The sequence below is a fragment of the Crinia signifera genome, chromosome 7, assembly GCF_055691185.1.
Source record: "Crinia signifera chromosome 7, ASM5569118v1, whole genome shotgun sequence".
Taxonomy (NCBI): Eukaryota; Metazoa; Chordata; class Amphibia; order Anura; family Myobatrachidae; genus Crinia; species Crinia signifera.
In genome coordinates, this window is record NC_139223.1 from 56070139 (window position 1) to 56088773 (window position 18635).

Genomic DNA, 18635 nt, shown 5'->3' on the forward strand with positions numbered 1-18635 from the left:
AATAAGTGGCTTCGCCTCCGGTCACCCTCCTAGAGGCTGCAGTGGGATTGCCCTGGAGGCCCATAGCTGCATCCCCTGCTCCCACTATAGTTACACGCACTCTTTGACAGTTGGTTACTTTCCCTAAAGCTGGTCCTCTCATGGAGGTGACTAGAAGGGTCTGTACTCCGCCCATGCACAGATCAGTGTTTCTCAGGGTGCAGATAATTGGTACGTACTGAGTATAACACGTGGGCAGTAGACAAGTATAAGCCCCTGACTTTGAGAGCTGATGTGTGCTTGATTGCCTCTGGGTGTGAGCCAGAAAGAAATAGCATTGAGTTTGAGAAACACATACCCAGCCCAGAAGGAGCCACATCGGTCTGGGCAAACATCCAGTCCATTATCACAGGCCAGCCAAATGTGTGATTTCATGAATCAGTATAGGGAAGCGGTAACAGAGCAGATCTCTCTGTCACAGCCTCCCTGCAAGATCAGTCAGGCAAGACTACAGTAGCTCTGGTTCTGCACTGCACGTCTTTCCCCACCAGTGGTTTATTGGATGGTACCTGCATGCTTGGAATGAAGGAGTTAATTAAGAGAACTCACTATAAGAAGTGCATTCTATGGGGTTTAAAGAATAACTTCCTAGTGTGGCATGTCCTATTTCCGGAGCACACGTTGATACTGGCTGCACATGGTGCTGTAACATTTAGGGGGTTATTCTGGTTCACTCGCAAAGACAAATTCCTTCTCAAATGGACAAAACCATGTGCACTGCAGGTGGGGCAGATGTTACTTGTGTAGATGGAATTAGATTTGGGTGGGGTTTTCTTCAAAGTGAGATCTATATTGCAGTGTAAAAATAAAGCAGTCAGTGTATTCCGTGCACAGAAACAAAATAACTCACCCAAATCTAACTCTCTCTGCACAAGTTACATCAGCCCCACCTGCAGTGCACATGGTTTTGTCCATCTGAGAAGGAATTTGCCTTTGCAGGTGAACCAGAATAAGGGCCTTAGTGTATGCTTGATTGATTGTCATCAGAGACAATGTGTTTATTTTGTTATTTGCACCATGCAGTGTACTTAGTGCCTGATTCAGTACCGGTCGCTAAGCAGCTGTCCTTTGCTGCTTAACAAGCTGTCTGGCCAAAGGGAATAGCTCACAGGCAATGTCTAGGTAGACAGTCAATAGGTCGACACCAAAAAGTTGACATGCACTCAGTTGACAGTGACAACAGGTCAACTCAGGCAAAAGGTCCACATAGAGAAGGATGCAAAAAGCATGAAAAATTCCAAACAATAAAAAATAAAGAAAGAAAAAATGTCAACCTTTTTATGTGTCGACCATTGCCATGTCGACCTTTTGCTTGCAAATGTTGACCTAGTGCATGTCAACCTTTTGCTATCAACCTACTGCTGACCTTTTGGTGTCGACCTACTTACTGTCTACCTAGACATTGTCCGTGAGCCCTCCGGATACCACTTGCATACCTCCCAACTGTCCACGGGAACGTCCCGTCTGGGGCCGGCAGTATCTCGCTGTGGGGGGGGGGGGGGGGGAGGCGTGGCTAACGTGATCCTGACGTGAATGTGTTATATATAGAGTGTTATATAGTAAGCATGGAGGGGAGCATGTTTTAAAGGTGGCCCAAAAAAAGGTAATACATATTTAATGTAATTGGTATTTTGCAAATGTTATGTATTCACAAGAATTGGAAGAATAAACCTAAAAAATACATTTATGGTTTTCTATGACTTGTTGAGATAGCTTATTATGATTACTATCTTTACAACACAGTTCTACATAACCAATCCCATTATGCAAGGGACATTCATTTATCCTTTTCATTGGTTTCCAAATGACCAGTGTATGTCACAACACATAATAATTAAGGCAAAATATTTACAAAAACATAAATATACAGGTGAAATATTAAATCCTTGTGTCCCTCATTTCCCAAAGTTTTTCAAGGAACTAGATGCCAACAGCTACATTCTATATAGCAGTTGCCATCATCCATGTTGGACGTCTCGTTTGCTCAATTCACCAGACTAAGGAGGAATTGTGGTAGTATGGAAGATTTTGGGGCCCAATCCCACCCAGATGCTCTCCAGTAGATTCTTGGACATAGGCTACAATTCCTCAAAACTAAAACAAGCTAGAATTAAAGCTACATTAAGATCTGGAAAATAAATTATTTCTGAATCCAGAGGGTCTAAAGAAACCCTGACAACTCCCAAACCTTTCTACAGACCATTTATAACACATTATAACAGATATACAGAAAGTAGCGTAATACTCTACCCAGTAGGACTTCTATCATCTATCCATCTGTCTAGTAAGACCTCTAGCATCTGTCTCCTCTAAGGCGGTGGCCATTTTTGGAGGAATATTTTCAGCAGATTCCATGTGTACGGGCAGACTCATTGGAATCACCGGCTCCCCCCAAGCCACTTCTTGGGCTGCAGTGCCATTGTTATGCCACTGAAGGTGGCTCCTTTCAGCACTGAGCCCCATAACAGCTGCACTCACTGCACCTATGGAACCTATCCCCCGTCTTTGTATATTCAGTTCCGTTACCAAACTCCTTTCCCCTCAGCCAGGAGAACGAGGTGATCTGTCTGCATATAAGGAACTTAAATATAGTTCAGATCAAGAATTAACAGTTACACAGATTTATCAATGGGGATTTTCAGGAATGAGTTTCGGTGTACATGGTATGTAATATCCAGCGTTTTGTTATTTCTGGGGCTATCAACATAATTTACTGCTTAATGTGTTGAACTCTGCTGCTCCTTGGTTTATACTAAATTTACAGTTAACTTACAAGTGACTTAGGACGTACCAGGCGTTTCTCAGTCTTGTAATCGTTTAGTTAGATTCATGTTTTAAACATGGCAAGATCCCAGTAAACAGTGACAGGGCCGTCCTTGGCTCTGCAGAGTGTTACAGCTCATCGTACAAGATGGGAAACCCTGGTTCATATGAAAAACGTTTTTATTAATATTCACATTAAGTAACGTAAGTGAAAAAAAAAGTGTCGAAGGTTATTTGGAATTGTATCGTAGTAACAAGTATTGCCTAGCAAAATAGCCAGCGGGTGGGCAACTATTTCTCAATTTTTTTTTTTTTCGTTAAACCCATACAGAACTATAAACTATTTTAAATATATTTTCATATGTAATATATTTTGGATATTAACAAATGTATAGTATAAATATATAAAGATGTATTTAATATGAATCAAGGCAGTCGCAGATTGAGAAAATTGTTTGGGCGCCTTCCCGCACAAGCGCCACTCCCCTGCCCACCCATCCCCATTAGCCAGTTGTAAAAGCCTTTGAAGAGATGTTGGCACTTTGTACTCCAGGGGCTGTACAGGTTAGCAACTCTTAAGAGATATCATGGACACTCAGGGGCGGATCCAGGATAAAATGACAGGGGGGGCACCATGATAAAAGAGGGTTTAGATGGGGGAGGGGCGGTGTTAGTGGTGCCAGTGTACATGCTAAGAGAGCAGCAGAGAGAGGGTGGGAATGGGATTAAAAATAGGCCCTGGCATTGGAAGTACGCAGGCCCACCATGGTGACAAAAGTGAAGGATGTAGTTGTGCACGCGCCAAAGGCGCGCTCTGGAAAATGGGGTGTGGCCACTCAACAGGGGGCGTGTCCTTGAGTGTAGTGTACAACACCATATACAACTTCTACACATTATGCAACAAAATACTAGACACCATTATACTTATTATTATTATTATGAGCCAAAATTCAAATAATGCCACACGGATTGAGCCAAAATTCAAATAATGCCACATGGATTGTGTCAAAATTCACATCAAGCCACACGGATTGAGCCAAAATTCACATAATGCCACATGGATTGATCCAAAATTCAAATAGTACCACATGGATTGTGTCAAAATTCACATAATGCCACACGGATTGAGCCAAAATTTACATAATAACACACGGATTGAGCCAAAATTCACATAATGCCAAATGGATTGAGCCAAAATAAACATAATGCCATATGGATTGTGTCAAAATTCACATAATGCCACACGGATTGAGCCAAAATTCACATAATGCCACACTGATTGTGACAAAATTCACATAATGCCACACGGATTGAGCCAAAATTCACATAATGCCACACGGATTGAGCCAGAATTCACATAATGCCACACAGTTTAAGCCAAAATTCACAATACGTTTCATAAACAGGAACATTGTCCACCAAAGGCGCGCATTAAACATTTACACCATAATGTCCATTACACGTTAAGTTACACGCCATTATGTCCATTATGTATTATGTCAAACACCATAATGCCTATTAAAAATTATGCTACATAAGTGCTGCTTATCTACATGCTCATTGCCAAGGGTCCCATGCTCATTGCCAGAGGTTCCATGCTCATTGCCATGTGGGATTACATGCTCATTGCCAAGGGGAATACATGCTCGCGGTAAATGGGGGACAGCCGCCAGGCAGAAGTGATAGCCACTGACAGTGGCAGAGCCTTGCTGTATTCAGAGCACTGCAGGTCGCGGCTATTTGAAATAATACCCCTTTTACACCAGAAAATGCATTCCCAGGTTGGCCCCTTTTACACCAGCCTAGTCCCTGCATTTTCTGGTGTGAGGGGGAGAGAAAACCACCCCTCCCCCAGTTATCTTATTTAACCGGCTATATCTTCGGAACCAACTGATCCATTTACATGAGACAAGTATCATATTGTAGAACTTTTGAGTGGGCTTTGAATGATTTTGGTCCAGTGAAACTGGAACATTTGGTTCCAGAGTAATCTGCCCTCAAAGAACATGAACAGCCATGAAATTACATTTCAAAAATAAAAAAATTAGTTTACACGTAATATCTCTGGAACCGATTGACCGATATGGACCAGCCTGGTATCATATTGAAGGCCCAGCGATTTGGAATTGAATGAGATCAACCACAAGCTTCTGTGATGCCAGGGGGGAACTGGCAGCCGTCGGAACTGGGTGGGGGTCGGAATTGACGGGTCCCATATTATCCTATGGGAAAAAACGTTACAGGTTTGCCAGGCGATATCTCTGGTTCCCGGGGGGCTAGAGACACGGGGCTGGGCTCGTTGGAAAGCCCTGGTCCTCAGCTACAAAATGAATGACAGGGGGGCACGTGCCCAGGTGCCCCCCCCCCTGAATCCGCCATTGGGGACACTCACAAGTATGGGAAATTGGCTCTAAATTGCACACCCTCAGTAATGAAAGGTGCCATCTGGGCAGGCCAATATCACTGGCCAATGATATACCAACAACCTCTTATTATATATTATAATGTAATGGGTACTTCTGTAGTTTCACGGCGCCGGAAGTGCAGAGGCTCGCGTGCCGCTCTAGCTATGAAACTTGGCAGCCTGCCAGAGGCTCTGTTTCACTGTGCGCATGCCCCTCTAGCTCTGTCTGACTGAGCTCATTCCGCTCTAGCTGTACGTAAACAGCGTAGCGGTCGGCCAGCAGCAGCGCTGCCCAGGCGCTGACAGGTCAATGTCACTGTGGCACTTGTAGTTCCACAGTGAAATAGGCAGCGCCTGGGCACCGCTGACAACGGGGGTATGTTAAAGTGGACACCCCGGCACAACGATGCCGGGGCTTCTAAACTGTACGCGAGATTCAGACGCAACTGCGTCTGAATCTCGAGTCACATAGATAGCCGCTAAGAAGCCTGAAACCCACCCTCAGTGCCACTAGTGGACGCCACAGCTGTGGACCGTGTAAATCCCACTATCCACGTCCACCCGAAGCGTGGCGAGCGGCGGCGGTACGCGTCCTACGACCTTTTCATACCCCCACTATCCACATCGGCGTGGAGTTGAGAATAGATTAGTGTGGCAAGCGCACCGAGCCCGAAGCGTGGCGAGCGCACGCGGATACCTTCACAGCTATCCGCGTCCCCTGGCGGGCTTCACAGGTGTCAGCGTCCGCTCGCCACGCTTTGGGCTCGGTGCGTGGCGAGCGGACGCTGACACCTGTGAAGCCCGCCAGGGGACGCGGATAGCTGTGAAGGTATCCGCGTGCGCTCGCCACGCTTCGGGCTCGGTGGCTCGCTGCGCTCGCCACACTAATCTATTCTAAACTCCATGCCGACGTGGATAGTGGGGGTATGAAAAGGTCGTAGGACGCGTACCGCCGCCCCTCGCGGGGCTCGCTGCGCTCGCCACGCTTCGGGTGGGCGTGGATAGTGGGATTTACACGGTCCACAGCTGTGGCGTCCACTAGTGGCACTGAGGGTGGGTTTCAATAGTGTTCCCCTAGGGCCACGTCTGAATCCAGGCTTTCCGGCTTCTTAGCGGCTATCTATGTGACTCGAGATTCAGACGCAGTTGCGTCTGAATCTCGCGTACAGTTTAGAAGCCCCGGCATCGCTGTGCCGGGGTGTCCACTTTAACATACCCCCGTTGTCAGCGGTGCCCAGGCGCTGCCTAATTCACTGTGAAACTACAAGTGCCACAGTGACATTGACCTGTCAGCGCCTGGGCAGCGCTGCTGCTGCTGGCCGGCCGCTACGCTGTTTACGTACAGCTACAGCGGCACGAGCTCAGTCAGACAGAGCTAGAGCGGCACGCGCACAGTGAAACAGAGCCTCTGGCAGGCTGCCAAGTTTCATAGCTAGAGCGGCACGCGAGCCTCTGCACTTCCGGCGCCGTGAAACTACAGAATGTAATGATAGCATAGTGCATTTGCACCCTCTCTCTTTGTGACACTCACAAGTATGTCAGACTCCCAAACGGTTTGAGATCAGGGTTTGATCAAGAGCTTACAGAGAGGTGGTCTGTTTGGCACAAGAGCCACACCTGTCCCTCTGCAACCCTATCAGAGGTAGAATTAGTTATTGGTGGGCATACCTCTTTAGGCATATCTCTTTGCTGCAGTTTTGCAATGTGGGAGATGAAAATTAGAGATACAGTCACAGGAGCCATAATTCTTTTTAGACTATGTGAATGACTGGTGAATCCGCTGTTTTTGCCACTTTATCTCCATCTTACTGCAGCCATGAAGAATCAATAAATAGGCAAATGGCCTATGAAGGTCAACAACATTAGGTCGACCACTAAAGGTTGGCAGGGCTTAGGTCAATACCTGAAATAGGTTGACATGGCTAATGTCGACACAAGCAGTAGGTCCGACAATAGGTAAGTCGACATGAGTTTTTTTTTTTTACTTTAGCCGACTTGAGCCAACAGGTGGTATTTCATACCCTACCATCCACTGCGGCGCCGGGGGGGGGGGGGGGAATATGGGAGAATGCAGCGGTACACTTAGACGTTGTCCATTTCTACTATGTCATTAAAGTAAAAAAGTAAAAACTTCCCATTGTCAACTTAATACTTGTGTGGACCTTCCGACCCTGTCGACCTTAGCCATGGTGGCCTACTTCCGCTGTCCTGTTGACCTTCAGTGGTGGACCTATGTATGTCCACCGTCATTGAATATATCCTATGACCCATACCGTAACAGATACCAGGAGAGTGCTCTCGTGGTTGTATTCCCTTTGTGGTCACTACTCATTTAGTAATCAGCATTGTAATAGGTGTAACTTACACAATGGTCATGCCGGGTACATCAGGGATTTTCAACTGTATTGCCCAGATCTCCTTTAATCTATGTAAGTATCCAGAATTACTGACAACTGTCATCAATGCATGATAGGGGTGGACCATATTTATATCAGACATTAAGAAAAATCTTGAATCCATGCGGATGTGAGATCAGTTATCAGCCTGCCGCACTGTGATCCGATGATCTCTAAACAGTCAAGTTCAGACAATCCAAGCAAGGCTGCTGCTACCATGTATACTTGCAACTCATATGCTGGAACTTACTATGGGGACATCTAAAGTGAGGTATCAGCCAGGGATCTTTAACCCACAGCCTGTGATGGGGTAACATTAGGCATATTTGCCTTGTCCCGTCCTTGGCCAAGTTATGTTTGATTGGACCGGAGCTCATAGTCTTTTATACAGTTTTTAGGCATGTTTATGAAGACGATTCAGATAATAGCACTTGACAGCGTTCCCAATACATATACAGTGTGTGTTTGGTGATATCTTATTCCTTGTTCCCTACAGGGCACAGCATCTGTTCTGCAGCGCAGATCTGACAATGAGGAGTATGTGGAAGTGGGCCGCCTGGGACCCTCAGACTACTTCGGTAAGACGGATCCACCTTGGCATGGATGTTATAAAATGACAGTAACAAGGTCACTTAAAAGGAAAGCCATATCACGTTTGCATATAATATTTATGTTGAAACAGAAAACTGAAGAAGACACGGTTGTTATTTACTTTATACAGATAAATGTTTGCACAGCTGTATACAGGCATACTGTGTTACTGTTAGACACGTTCCCACATAGGAGGAAATCAGTTCAGTTGCTGCATTTAGATTTATGCTTATGTTCAGTACAGTGTTTGTGCACCTTGTTTGACAACTATTATATATATATATATTGTGACTGAGAATCACATACACTGGGTCATCTTGTTCTTTATATTTGGAGAAGGTCACAGCATACCAGGTACACAGTATAGGCAAGTATAGTTACAGCAAGAAGCATACAGGAAATCACAGCATAGTTCAAACTTTTCAGATTGCTCCAGCGGTCTCTACCGTAGCCCACACCCCAGGCTATCACTTGGGCAGCTATTACACCATCAGGAACAATGACCTCCTGCCCTGGAAACACTTTTTTTAGGAAGCCACAGGTGCTGCTAATCAGCCCAACCTTGATCTAATCAGTTTTCTTGCTGCTGCTGTGGAGGTTAGTCTGTATTGTCACAAATCATTATTATTATTATTATTATTATTATTATTATTATTATTATTATTATACTTTATTTATATGGTGCCACAAGGGTTCCGCAGCGCCCAATTACAGAGTACACATAATCAAAATAGGAAAACAGTGACTTAGAGTTGAAGATAATACAGGACAAATACAGGGTAAATGATTATAGGAACATCAGCCGATTACTGCAACATAAGTATCCAGGTGGCAGCAAACAGCGTGCTTTGGTGCAGTCGAAGACTACTGAAGTAAGAAAGGATAAGCACATGAGGTAAGAGGTCCCTGCTCGTGAGAGCTTACATTCTAAAGAGGAGAAGCAGACAGACAGGGGTAACACAGGAGGGGTAGACAGGGCAAGGAACAGAAGGATAGGAAGACAGTTTGCTGGGTTTGGTGAATAAGTGGGTCTTAAGAGCCCGTTTGAGGTTCTGTATAGAAGTGGAGAGTGAGAGGGGGAGAGGTAGAGAATTCCAGAGTAAGGGAGCAGCACGTGAAAAATCTTGGAGGTAGGAGGTAATAAGTCGGCAGAAGAGCCGACGGGTGCTAGCAGAGTGAAGGGGACGAGTAGGAGTGTACAGGGATATAAGGTCAGAGATGTAAATGGGAGAGGAGTGGGTGACGGCTTTGTAAGTGAGTGTGAGAAGTTTGAATTGAATTATGAAAGGGAAGGGAAGCCAGTGAAGGGCTTGTAGAAGAGGGGAGGTGGGTGGAGGTAGTGCGTTTGGTGAGGAAGATGAGCCAGGCTGCAGTATTGAGTATAGATTGGAGTGGAGGCAGGCATTTGTCAGGTATACCAGTTAGGAGGAGATTGCAGTAGTCTAGCCTGGATATGATCAGTGAGTGGATAATGGTTTTAGTGGCATCCTGAGTGAGAAAAGGTCTAATTCTGGAATTATTTTTTAAATTAAAATGACAGGTTTGTGAGAGGTGTTGAATATGTGGTTTGAAGGAGAGGGAGGAGTCAAGGATTACAAGGAAGACAGCGTACTTGGGGGCTAGAGGTGATAGTGGTGCCATCAATAGATAATGAGATTGTGAGATGTGAGATTGTGTAGGAGAGTGGGAAGATGATCATCTCAGTCTTGGACATGTTAAGTTTGAGAAAGCGCTGGGACATCCAGGAAGAGACAGCAGAGACACAGTTGGAGATACGAGTGAGGAGAGCGGGGGAAAGGTCAGGGGAGGAAAGGTAGATTTGAGTAACATCAGCATAAAGATGATATTGGAAGCCAAAAGAGCTAATAAGCTCACAAATGGCTGTGGATTGTCGAAGTCGCGATTTCTCCAGTCCACGGACATTCCGACCCTTGACTTTCTGGCTGTTGAGCCCCCCCCCTTCCCCCCCCAAGATTATAATTGCTGAATATTAGCAAACTGTTCTCACTATCTTGTAATCTGCTTTGTGGTTTGGAATTAAGGTGTGATCATTATAGATATATTATTTTCCATTATTGAGTTGATTTAATCTATTCTTTGCTTTCAGGTGAAATTGCCTTGTTGCTGAATCGTCCTAGGGCCGCAACAGTCGTCGCACGTGGTCCACTCAAATGCGTCAAGCTTGACCGTCCACGCTTTGAACGAGTTCTTGGACCTTGCTCAGAAATCTTAAAGAGGAACATTCAAAGATATAACAGCTTCATCAGCCTCACCGTTTAATATGTTCCACTTGGGGAATGCCATCTATGTGTTACCATGTGCACTCAAGTCTGACCTGTGCAATTCCATAGCTTTATAAAACAAAAAAAGTTGTGCATTTTAATGTGAATTTTTATGGTCATCTTCTGCACCAGACATTAATGTTAAATTAGTTTGGGTAATGAAACATAAACAAGGCACTTGGGTTGGAGTTTGTATTGTTCCCACATCTTTCTGCATTCGTAATATTAGCAAAATGGTGACAAAGGTCAACAGAACTGCAGGGAGACTGATGTTCCTCATACAAACCTCCAGTGAGACAAGTGTTCAGGATAACGATTCTCATATTTTGATTACGGTGTAGAAGAAACTAATTTTAATTTCAGGATATAAATTCAGGTATTATATTAGCCTTTGAGGACACAAACAATTGTGTAAACACCAGTCATGCACAGTGAATATTTCTATCAACCCAAATACTGTATTTCTTCCTCCCGCTTCTTGTAAATAGAAATAATCCCACTTCTAGCACCATTACACAATATCTGATTGTTTTTCAATTAAAAAGAGGCTTGGCCTATACAATGTCATAATTTGAGGGATTATTTATCAAAGTCTACTGTGCATATTTTTGCCATTTAATAAATAAAAGAGACTCTTAACAAATAAGAGACTCAACAATATGTTAAATGTTCAATTGTGAGAGATTTTGATATATCATTTCTGCATAATGATAGTTGATGACTACATCTATTTATAGTTCTCAAATACCTCCACATTGTTCCTTGCATATTTCACACAGACAATAATGGAGAGTAGATAGTTCTGTGGGACCACTGTTATTGGAATATACAGTAGGTTTTGTTCCAAGTTATACGGCACTCAACTTCCTTCAGCTTCTGTTAAACCCAAAGATACAGTAATAAATGTATGCTGACTCTGTCAGCTGTGTGGATACTAAGAGCAATTCATTTGACGATCTTTGGGCAAAATGACAAAATGATTTATATATATATATATATATATATATATATATATATATGTGTGTTTGTATATTTTCTTTTGATGAAGGCACACACACATATACACATGGAGGTTAGATAAGTCTCGAGATCAGTCAGATTTGGCTGACTAAGTAACCAAGTGACTTATGTATCTAATATAAATCCATCTCTGTTTATTACACTGTGGACAGCAGGGGACATTATTAACATATAAACCCCCAAAAAAATAAAACTGAGATAAAAATAAATAAAAAACTTAACAAAAGTATATTTTAAAGATGATTTTGTGATTGAAAATCTTTCTTCCATGATGATTTCCAGACTGCATCTGACATGGAAGAACCACATAAAACAGGGGAAGCAGAGAGGGGTGCCATTTTGTAGCATGAGGAAGCGTGCTGGTATACTTTTTGTGTGTGTACAGGCTGCTTTCTAACCTGCTTTTGCAGCGGAAACGTTTTAGATGTGGTCTTTGTGTATTTAAGAGCATTCGTTAGTGTCCAAATTAGGTGCCCTCCACAGACCCCCCAAGCAGTGCTTTTGTATACGTTTTATAATGTCTGTTATCAGCATTCACAGCTTTTTGTACATTTGCTTTGTTAAATCAGACGTGCTGGAAAACTTTTGCTGTGAGCATGCGAGGCACAGCGCCCAACAGCCATTACACATTCCTTATAGAAAGGTCCCTTCATAATCGTTTAAAGGATAATTCCACTTTTAGATTGATGTCCCATAGACTTTCTATTTTTTTTTTTAAACTAGGATTCTCAAGGATGAACTTTAAGAGCTTGTCACTTGTTGGCCGGAGACGATAAACCAAAAAAATAAAAATAAAGTTGGGTGGGTGCCTTAATTTAATTGTATTCTCTGCCTCAATTTGAGGAAGCTGACTAAAAGTGGAATTATTTTTTTAATATCAGGTTTGAAAAACTTTATTGCCTTTTGCTCATGCTCAAGACAATTATCTATTTGACAATAAACGTGTACTCTGCAATGAAAGATGAATATGTGTCATTTGTTCTAGCACTGTATTTTGTTGACCCGGACTAACTTATTTAGAGTTATAAACAGGCATTCTATCAGAAATTGTGAGGCGCGGGACTGAGAAAATAGGCAGCATCATGCAATGGCCCTCCAAACCTATGTGATGTCACACGTGATATCATGTTTAGGTGGAATGCCACAAACCTATACCTGCTCTATAATCATGGACATCAAAAGACTGCCTACGTTGCTGCTTTATATGCTGCTATAACGTCTACCATTGCACATTAGGGACCTTATTATGAGAGGTGGTGCGGGACTGTGCATAAACCGTTATTCACATGGGCAGCCACTTAGTGTGAGCGACCATGGTGATTTGATTATTCATCGGCTGTTTGCACATAACACTGCGGGCATGAGGCGGCGGCAAGCAGTCGAATGATTTCCTCCCCGCATGCAAGCTGGATGTTTATGCAAAACATTAATTTGCATGCCTGTGGGGGTGGCCATGCGGGCAGCATTTGCTGGACCTGCAAGGCTGCGAAATTTGCAGTCTTGCGAGTCTACCAGAATTAGGTCCTGGGAACTATCTCTTATATTACACATGGATAAAAGAGGGTATTTCTTGTGTTTTTTCTTTTGGCACTGGCATTCTAGTAGCTTGTAGGACACAGAGATTCTGACCGCTGCGATTCCGATGTCGGTATTCTGACTGTTGGAATCCGATTGCCGGGATCCTGACCAGTTATACGGTTCTTATGATTAGTTCTTGGTAATCACCTGACAATAGGCATATGATAGACTTCAGTCCTATCCTTGAATATAATAGATTGATAGAAGCATTGGCACAAAGGTGCTTTGCCCAATATTTCATTCTAGTAATTACAAGGACTGGGAGTGTTCTGTAAATATACTATATAATATGTTAGTTGATTTAAAATTGATATTTACATTATAACGGCTGAACACAAAATACCAAAGCACTCTTGAAATGCACCATTTGTCTACAAACAGTGGAGGCAGCCCTTTTTGGGATGGAACAATCAGGGCCTGATTAAGGGTTCCAGCCGCTCTAGGCTAATATAGACGTGCCCCCCACCCCCCATACATTCATTTAATTTTCCTACGTGCTCATTGCCAGGGATTACGTGCTTGTTGCCAGGGGTTTCATGCTCATTGCTAGGGTTACATATGCTTCTTGTTTGGGGTTACATATGCTCATTGCCTGAAGTTACAGATGGAGCGCCTCTCGCTCAGTGCCGGGGCTCACCACTCGCTAACTGGGACGCATGTGTGTGTGGGACGCTCGCGCGTGTGGGTCCCAGTTAGCGTGGGGGCTGGGATGCGAACCCTGCCCGTCTCCTCTTCAGGGGGGGGGGAGCATGGAGGTGGGGGACAACAGCGTGCGCGGACATCCCCTTCCGGCGGCTGGTGGGGATGGCGAATGCACTGCCAGCACCTGCCTGAATGAGAGGGGCTCCATCTGTGCATGCTCTTTGCCACGGGGTTTCCCTGCTTGTTGCCAGGGGGTTTCTTGCTTGTTGTGACAGGGTTACATGCTCGTTGCCAGGGCAGTTACTGCTCAGAGCACACCAGCACTCCTGGAATCTCCACTTCTGAGTAGAGCTGGGAGCACGACCTTCCCCTGACAGATGCTTCAGGTCTAGTAGGACCTCCAGCATCTGTCTCCTAGTTTTTGCAGACTCCAAGACGTCCGCAAGGAATCTGAAGAGACACCCGCTCCCTCCAATGTAGGATCTACAGCCGCAGCATGTATTGTGCCGGCACTGCGCCCCTCCAAGACCCAGCACTCCATTCTGCAGCCTGATCAACCTAATGGTTGATCAGGCCCTGGGAACAATTTTTATTACAACACTATTTGCTAGGATGCATCATGGCAGAAATTCTATGTACCAATTATGTTATTTCTGTTTGTGGTCATTGTATTTCTAACACGGGTCATCTCAGTATATGCTCATTAGGCTTGCCATGTAACAACATGCCCAGCTCAAGAGATGTGTATGGTCAACTTAGATACAGTCAATAACACTGGATCTCCACACATCACATGATGCAGACAAAGTAAAACCCCAGAAGACACAGCTCCTCCGAGACAGACTGCTGGATACCAAAAGTTAGTCAGTGTAATAGGCAACCTGGACTCAACCACACATGTAGAACTCATAATGCCACTTCATACAACAAAGGTCACCAAAACTACACTTTTCAGGGAATTCCATCATCCATTATGTGAAAACAATACAAACATGGTGTCCTCCACCTAAACATAAAAGGGTGGTACTCTTCCCAGGAACGTTACATAGGGGACCGTGATGTCCTTGGAACAGAGCCTAAAGTGATCCCAGGGCTCCTTAAGATTGTCCAAGAGTGCGAGGAGTTGGGTTGAATAGTGTTGGAACAATTGTGACCAGGGAAAAGTACCATCACCCCAATAAGTACCCCTGTATACAGCCTGGCAGTGCCCAATAACCACCCCTGTCATAAATGTATTAAATGTCCTCTGTGCATCTCCCAAGCATTGCTGGGAAACATGCTTATACATATTTAATATGCTTCTATATATTAGGTATGCACTAGAAGTGGCTAAGCCTCATCCATATTAAGCAGCTTGATATAAAACACAAGGTCATGAGAGCACGTTGGGGCCCTCTCCGCTCACCCTCTGAAGCGAGATGTCCATTCTTGATGTAAGCGCCAATCTATACATCAGCATGGCAGAAATATCTCCATAGGATAATCTACAGCTTGCCTACAAATAGACTGAATTAATTTCCGCCTTTGCAGGAGGCATGATGCATGCAGACTTAAGAGAGTTGTCAACCTCATATTTCATAAGATCAATGAAAGGTTATTTCTTGGTTATATATATATTTTTTTTTAAAGAAGGCGAAAGCATCAAGTCTCAGACACCATCACCTGGGGTTACTGTCATGAAATCCCTCAGACGTAGCCACTTTTTACTGGGAAGAAAACACTACATTTACATTATAGATGCCGTTCCTCAAGGCAAAAAAGCTGGAACACTGACAGCAGCTGTGTTTGCTGGAGTACAGCCATGGAGACCTGCACTCTGTAGCAGTTATACAAAGTTCCAGGCCTGCTAGAAACACAAGTGGATGCAATATAAAGGCACTTAGCTATATGGAACATTCCCTGTATCAGCAACATGTAAGGTATTCAAAATGGTGTCTACTGTTAGTAATTAGCTCAATGTAACCAAATGTGGTGTGCAGGTCTACATGCATTTACCCATCCTAGTCATGGCATGTAAATACTGCAAGTTGGCATGATAAGGGGTACATTTACTAAAGCTTCTAAAAAATGAAAAAGAGGTGATGTTGCCCATAGCAACCAATAAATTATATTATTTCTCTATTGCATTGGAGAAAATGATACACAGGATCTGATTGGTTGCTATGGGCAACATCCTTTTATTAAGTATACCCCTAAGACGGACCGCAAGAGGATCCATGTCATGCAATACACAGCTTAACCTCTGGGTGGCGATTGCTCCACTGATGTAAACTTCAGTACTGAATACAGTGTACAATAGCAGTGGCTGGTGATGGCGGTACATGTTCGTAGCAACCCATGACAGAAGGGCCAGTTGTGTATGCCACAGTGTAGGAAAACATGGTTTTTATTTGCCGCTAGTCTAAAGACATAGATCCAGGATTTCAGATAATGAGACGCTTGTGTGCTGACTCTTGTAGTGCAGTGCATCCCTGCCTGCTAAGCTGCTACAGTGATATAAGTACTGGACAGCAAGTCACAGACAAGAGGTGAGCAGCATGCAGATCAGTGGGTACTGTGGGCTTGTGATATAGTCAATGCTTAACCTAGACTTAAAGCCATGGGGATTGAAGAATGCAGATGAGTCCTAGCTCTCTTGTGTGCATAGCTACAGTATGCACTCTTCACCTACCTGCAATCCATTGGGTCACATAGGTGCATATGTTTCCACGCATGGGTCACACAGCAAGTTGCATTTGCGATATGGACACACATGCGACCACTTGATTGTATATATGAGCTGGGACACATCTGCTTTTAAATACTTTGACCATAATGCAATGACCTTCTGACCCCAGACAAATACTGGCTGGATGTGGCTGGAACATAAAGCATACCGAGCCAGATGCACTAAGCCTTGTAAAGTGATAAAAAGGAGAGTGATAAACCACCAGCCAATCAGATCCTGCCTGACATTTTTCAAACACAGTCTGTGACATGGCAGGTAGGCGCTGATTGGCTGGTTGTTTATCATTCTCCATTTATCACTTTTGAAGCTTAGTGCATCTGGTCCACACAGTCCTAAACACTTTAGGACTGTGGACTGCTTGCCACCTGCCTCGCCACCAGGAGGGAGGTCCCAGAACGGGTTGTCGGACGGCCACTGGTCCGGGACCACGCATCGGACCTGACTGCATGTCAGGGAGAGATGATTTGGTCCAATTTAACGGGCCGATTGGTTGCAATCAGCCCAAATTGGACCAAATCACCTAAGTGTAGGGGCACCTTAAGGGTTCTAGCTTGCATATGGTATATTGGGTCCCTGCCTATGACAATAATAGTAGTCTCCACGTTCTGGTAGATTTCACTCTCGCAGACTTGCAGTAAATACATTTGTGACAGAGGAACCCTTGGGAATGTGTTGTTTTGTCTTGTTGATATTTGACTTGATTTTTGAGTTGTATCTGTACACCTCCTTGGAAGATGCGGGCTCCCTTTGGGTTACCATGGTGACCTATCCAACCATCCTTAATTTGCTTAATGCAGGAAGAACTTACGTACAGATTTATTTCTGTTCAAGCATGCTGTTTAAGCTCCTATTTTAAATGGTTTAGATGTTAATGTAGACGACTTGCAATATTTTATTACAAGTAAGGCGCTTGATGTCAAGGAGGGCTTTTATTTTACTTCAACAGGTGCCTCGTGTCTAACTTTCCTACTGTAGATCTTCTGATATCCTCCAGCAGCTGTAGAGGAGAAACTAAACCTTCCATTCAGACCAGCAGCTCTGTAAGACGTTCCTTCTGCCCAATACACATGTGAGGAATTCCAGCTCTATAATTATGGGGCTCTTCTAGAGTTGGAAACAAAATGCAGGCATATCTGCCTCAGCTGAATTTATGTAATTATAAATATATATATATATATATATATATATATATGTGTGTGTGTTATATATACAGTATATGCACTATTCACTTTTCAACGTAGTCCCCATTCATTTCTACGCAATGCTTGACGAGTCGGGCAAACCCGTCGGGGTGGTTGTTGTCGACACCAGGACCAAAGGGCAGCTTTCACCTCATCATCATAGTCGAAGCGTTGACCCTTATTGTGATCTTTAATCTTTGGGAAGAGGTGAAAGTCGCAGGGTGCAAGGTTGGGGCTGTATAAGGTGTGTGGCAGAACCTCCTTGAACTGCAGTCGCTGCAACCCTCTTCCCTATAATGAAAGAGCACCATAAGGGTCAACTCTGATGACAAGGTGAAAGCTGCCATTCAGTCCTGGTGTCAACAACAACCACCAGCTTTTATACTTACCTGTCCAAGGTCCACTAATCAGTGCTCCAGTGAGGTCTGCTGGTCATCAGGGCTCGTTGCTGCTCCTTTGAGCCTCGGTGCAGTAAAGTGACGCTGCAAAGTGAAGGTTCACTTTACAGCATAGGGAGGACACAGCGGCATGAAAATATGGGAAGAAAACAGTTATTCTTGATTCTTCACAATTTTCTGACACAATTTATTTTTTAGGGCAATACTACGGATGAGCGGAATTTTTTTTTAAAACCCACTAAAACACAGAGGTTCAGTAAAACTTTGAAATTTTTTGCGGATACAGCTCCAAATTTGCACACGCCGGCTTATCGTGCTAACTGAATATCCTCTGGGGATACAATTACCCACTGTAAATTACTATGGGTAACTAGATACCCTGCAATTTTTAAAAAGTCAGTATGAAGTACCAGGATACAAATATCATGTCGTATATAATTGGATAACAGGGAATGTCACTAATACAGATGAAGAATTTAGACCCTCACAATCTGTATCAGGGGCTCTATCATTAGAAACATTGTCCCCGATTGTTTCTTATGTAGGTATATTAATAAGAGCAAGTGTGGCCAATCCCATGTGACAAGGAGACATTACAGAGAACAACAGGGGA

At 43.9% G+C, this 18635-nt stretch overlaps 1 protein-coding gene across 2 annotated transcripts in view; it reads left to right on the top strand.

The window, feature by feature from the left end:
- The window catches only part of PRKAR1B (protein kinase cAMP-dependent type I regulatory subunit beta), a 190076-nt gene extending 177621 nt beyond the window's left edge, over positions 1–12455 (top strand). For both annotated transcript variants that reach the window (XM_083153149.1, XM_083153152.1), the window contains 2 exons: positions 8099–8180; positions 10301–12455. In XM_083153149.1, the coding sequence (XP_083009275.1) occupies positions 8099–8180; positions 10301–10473 (255 nt within the window). In that variant the 3' untranslated portion in view covers positions 10474–12455. The remainder of the gene's footprint in view (positions 1–8098; positions 8181–10300) is intronic.
- Positions 12456–18635: the final 6180 nt, after the last annotated feature.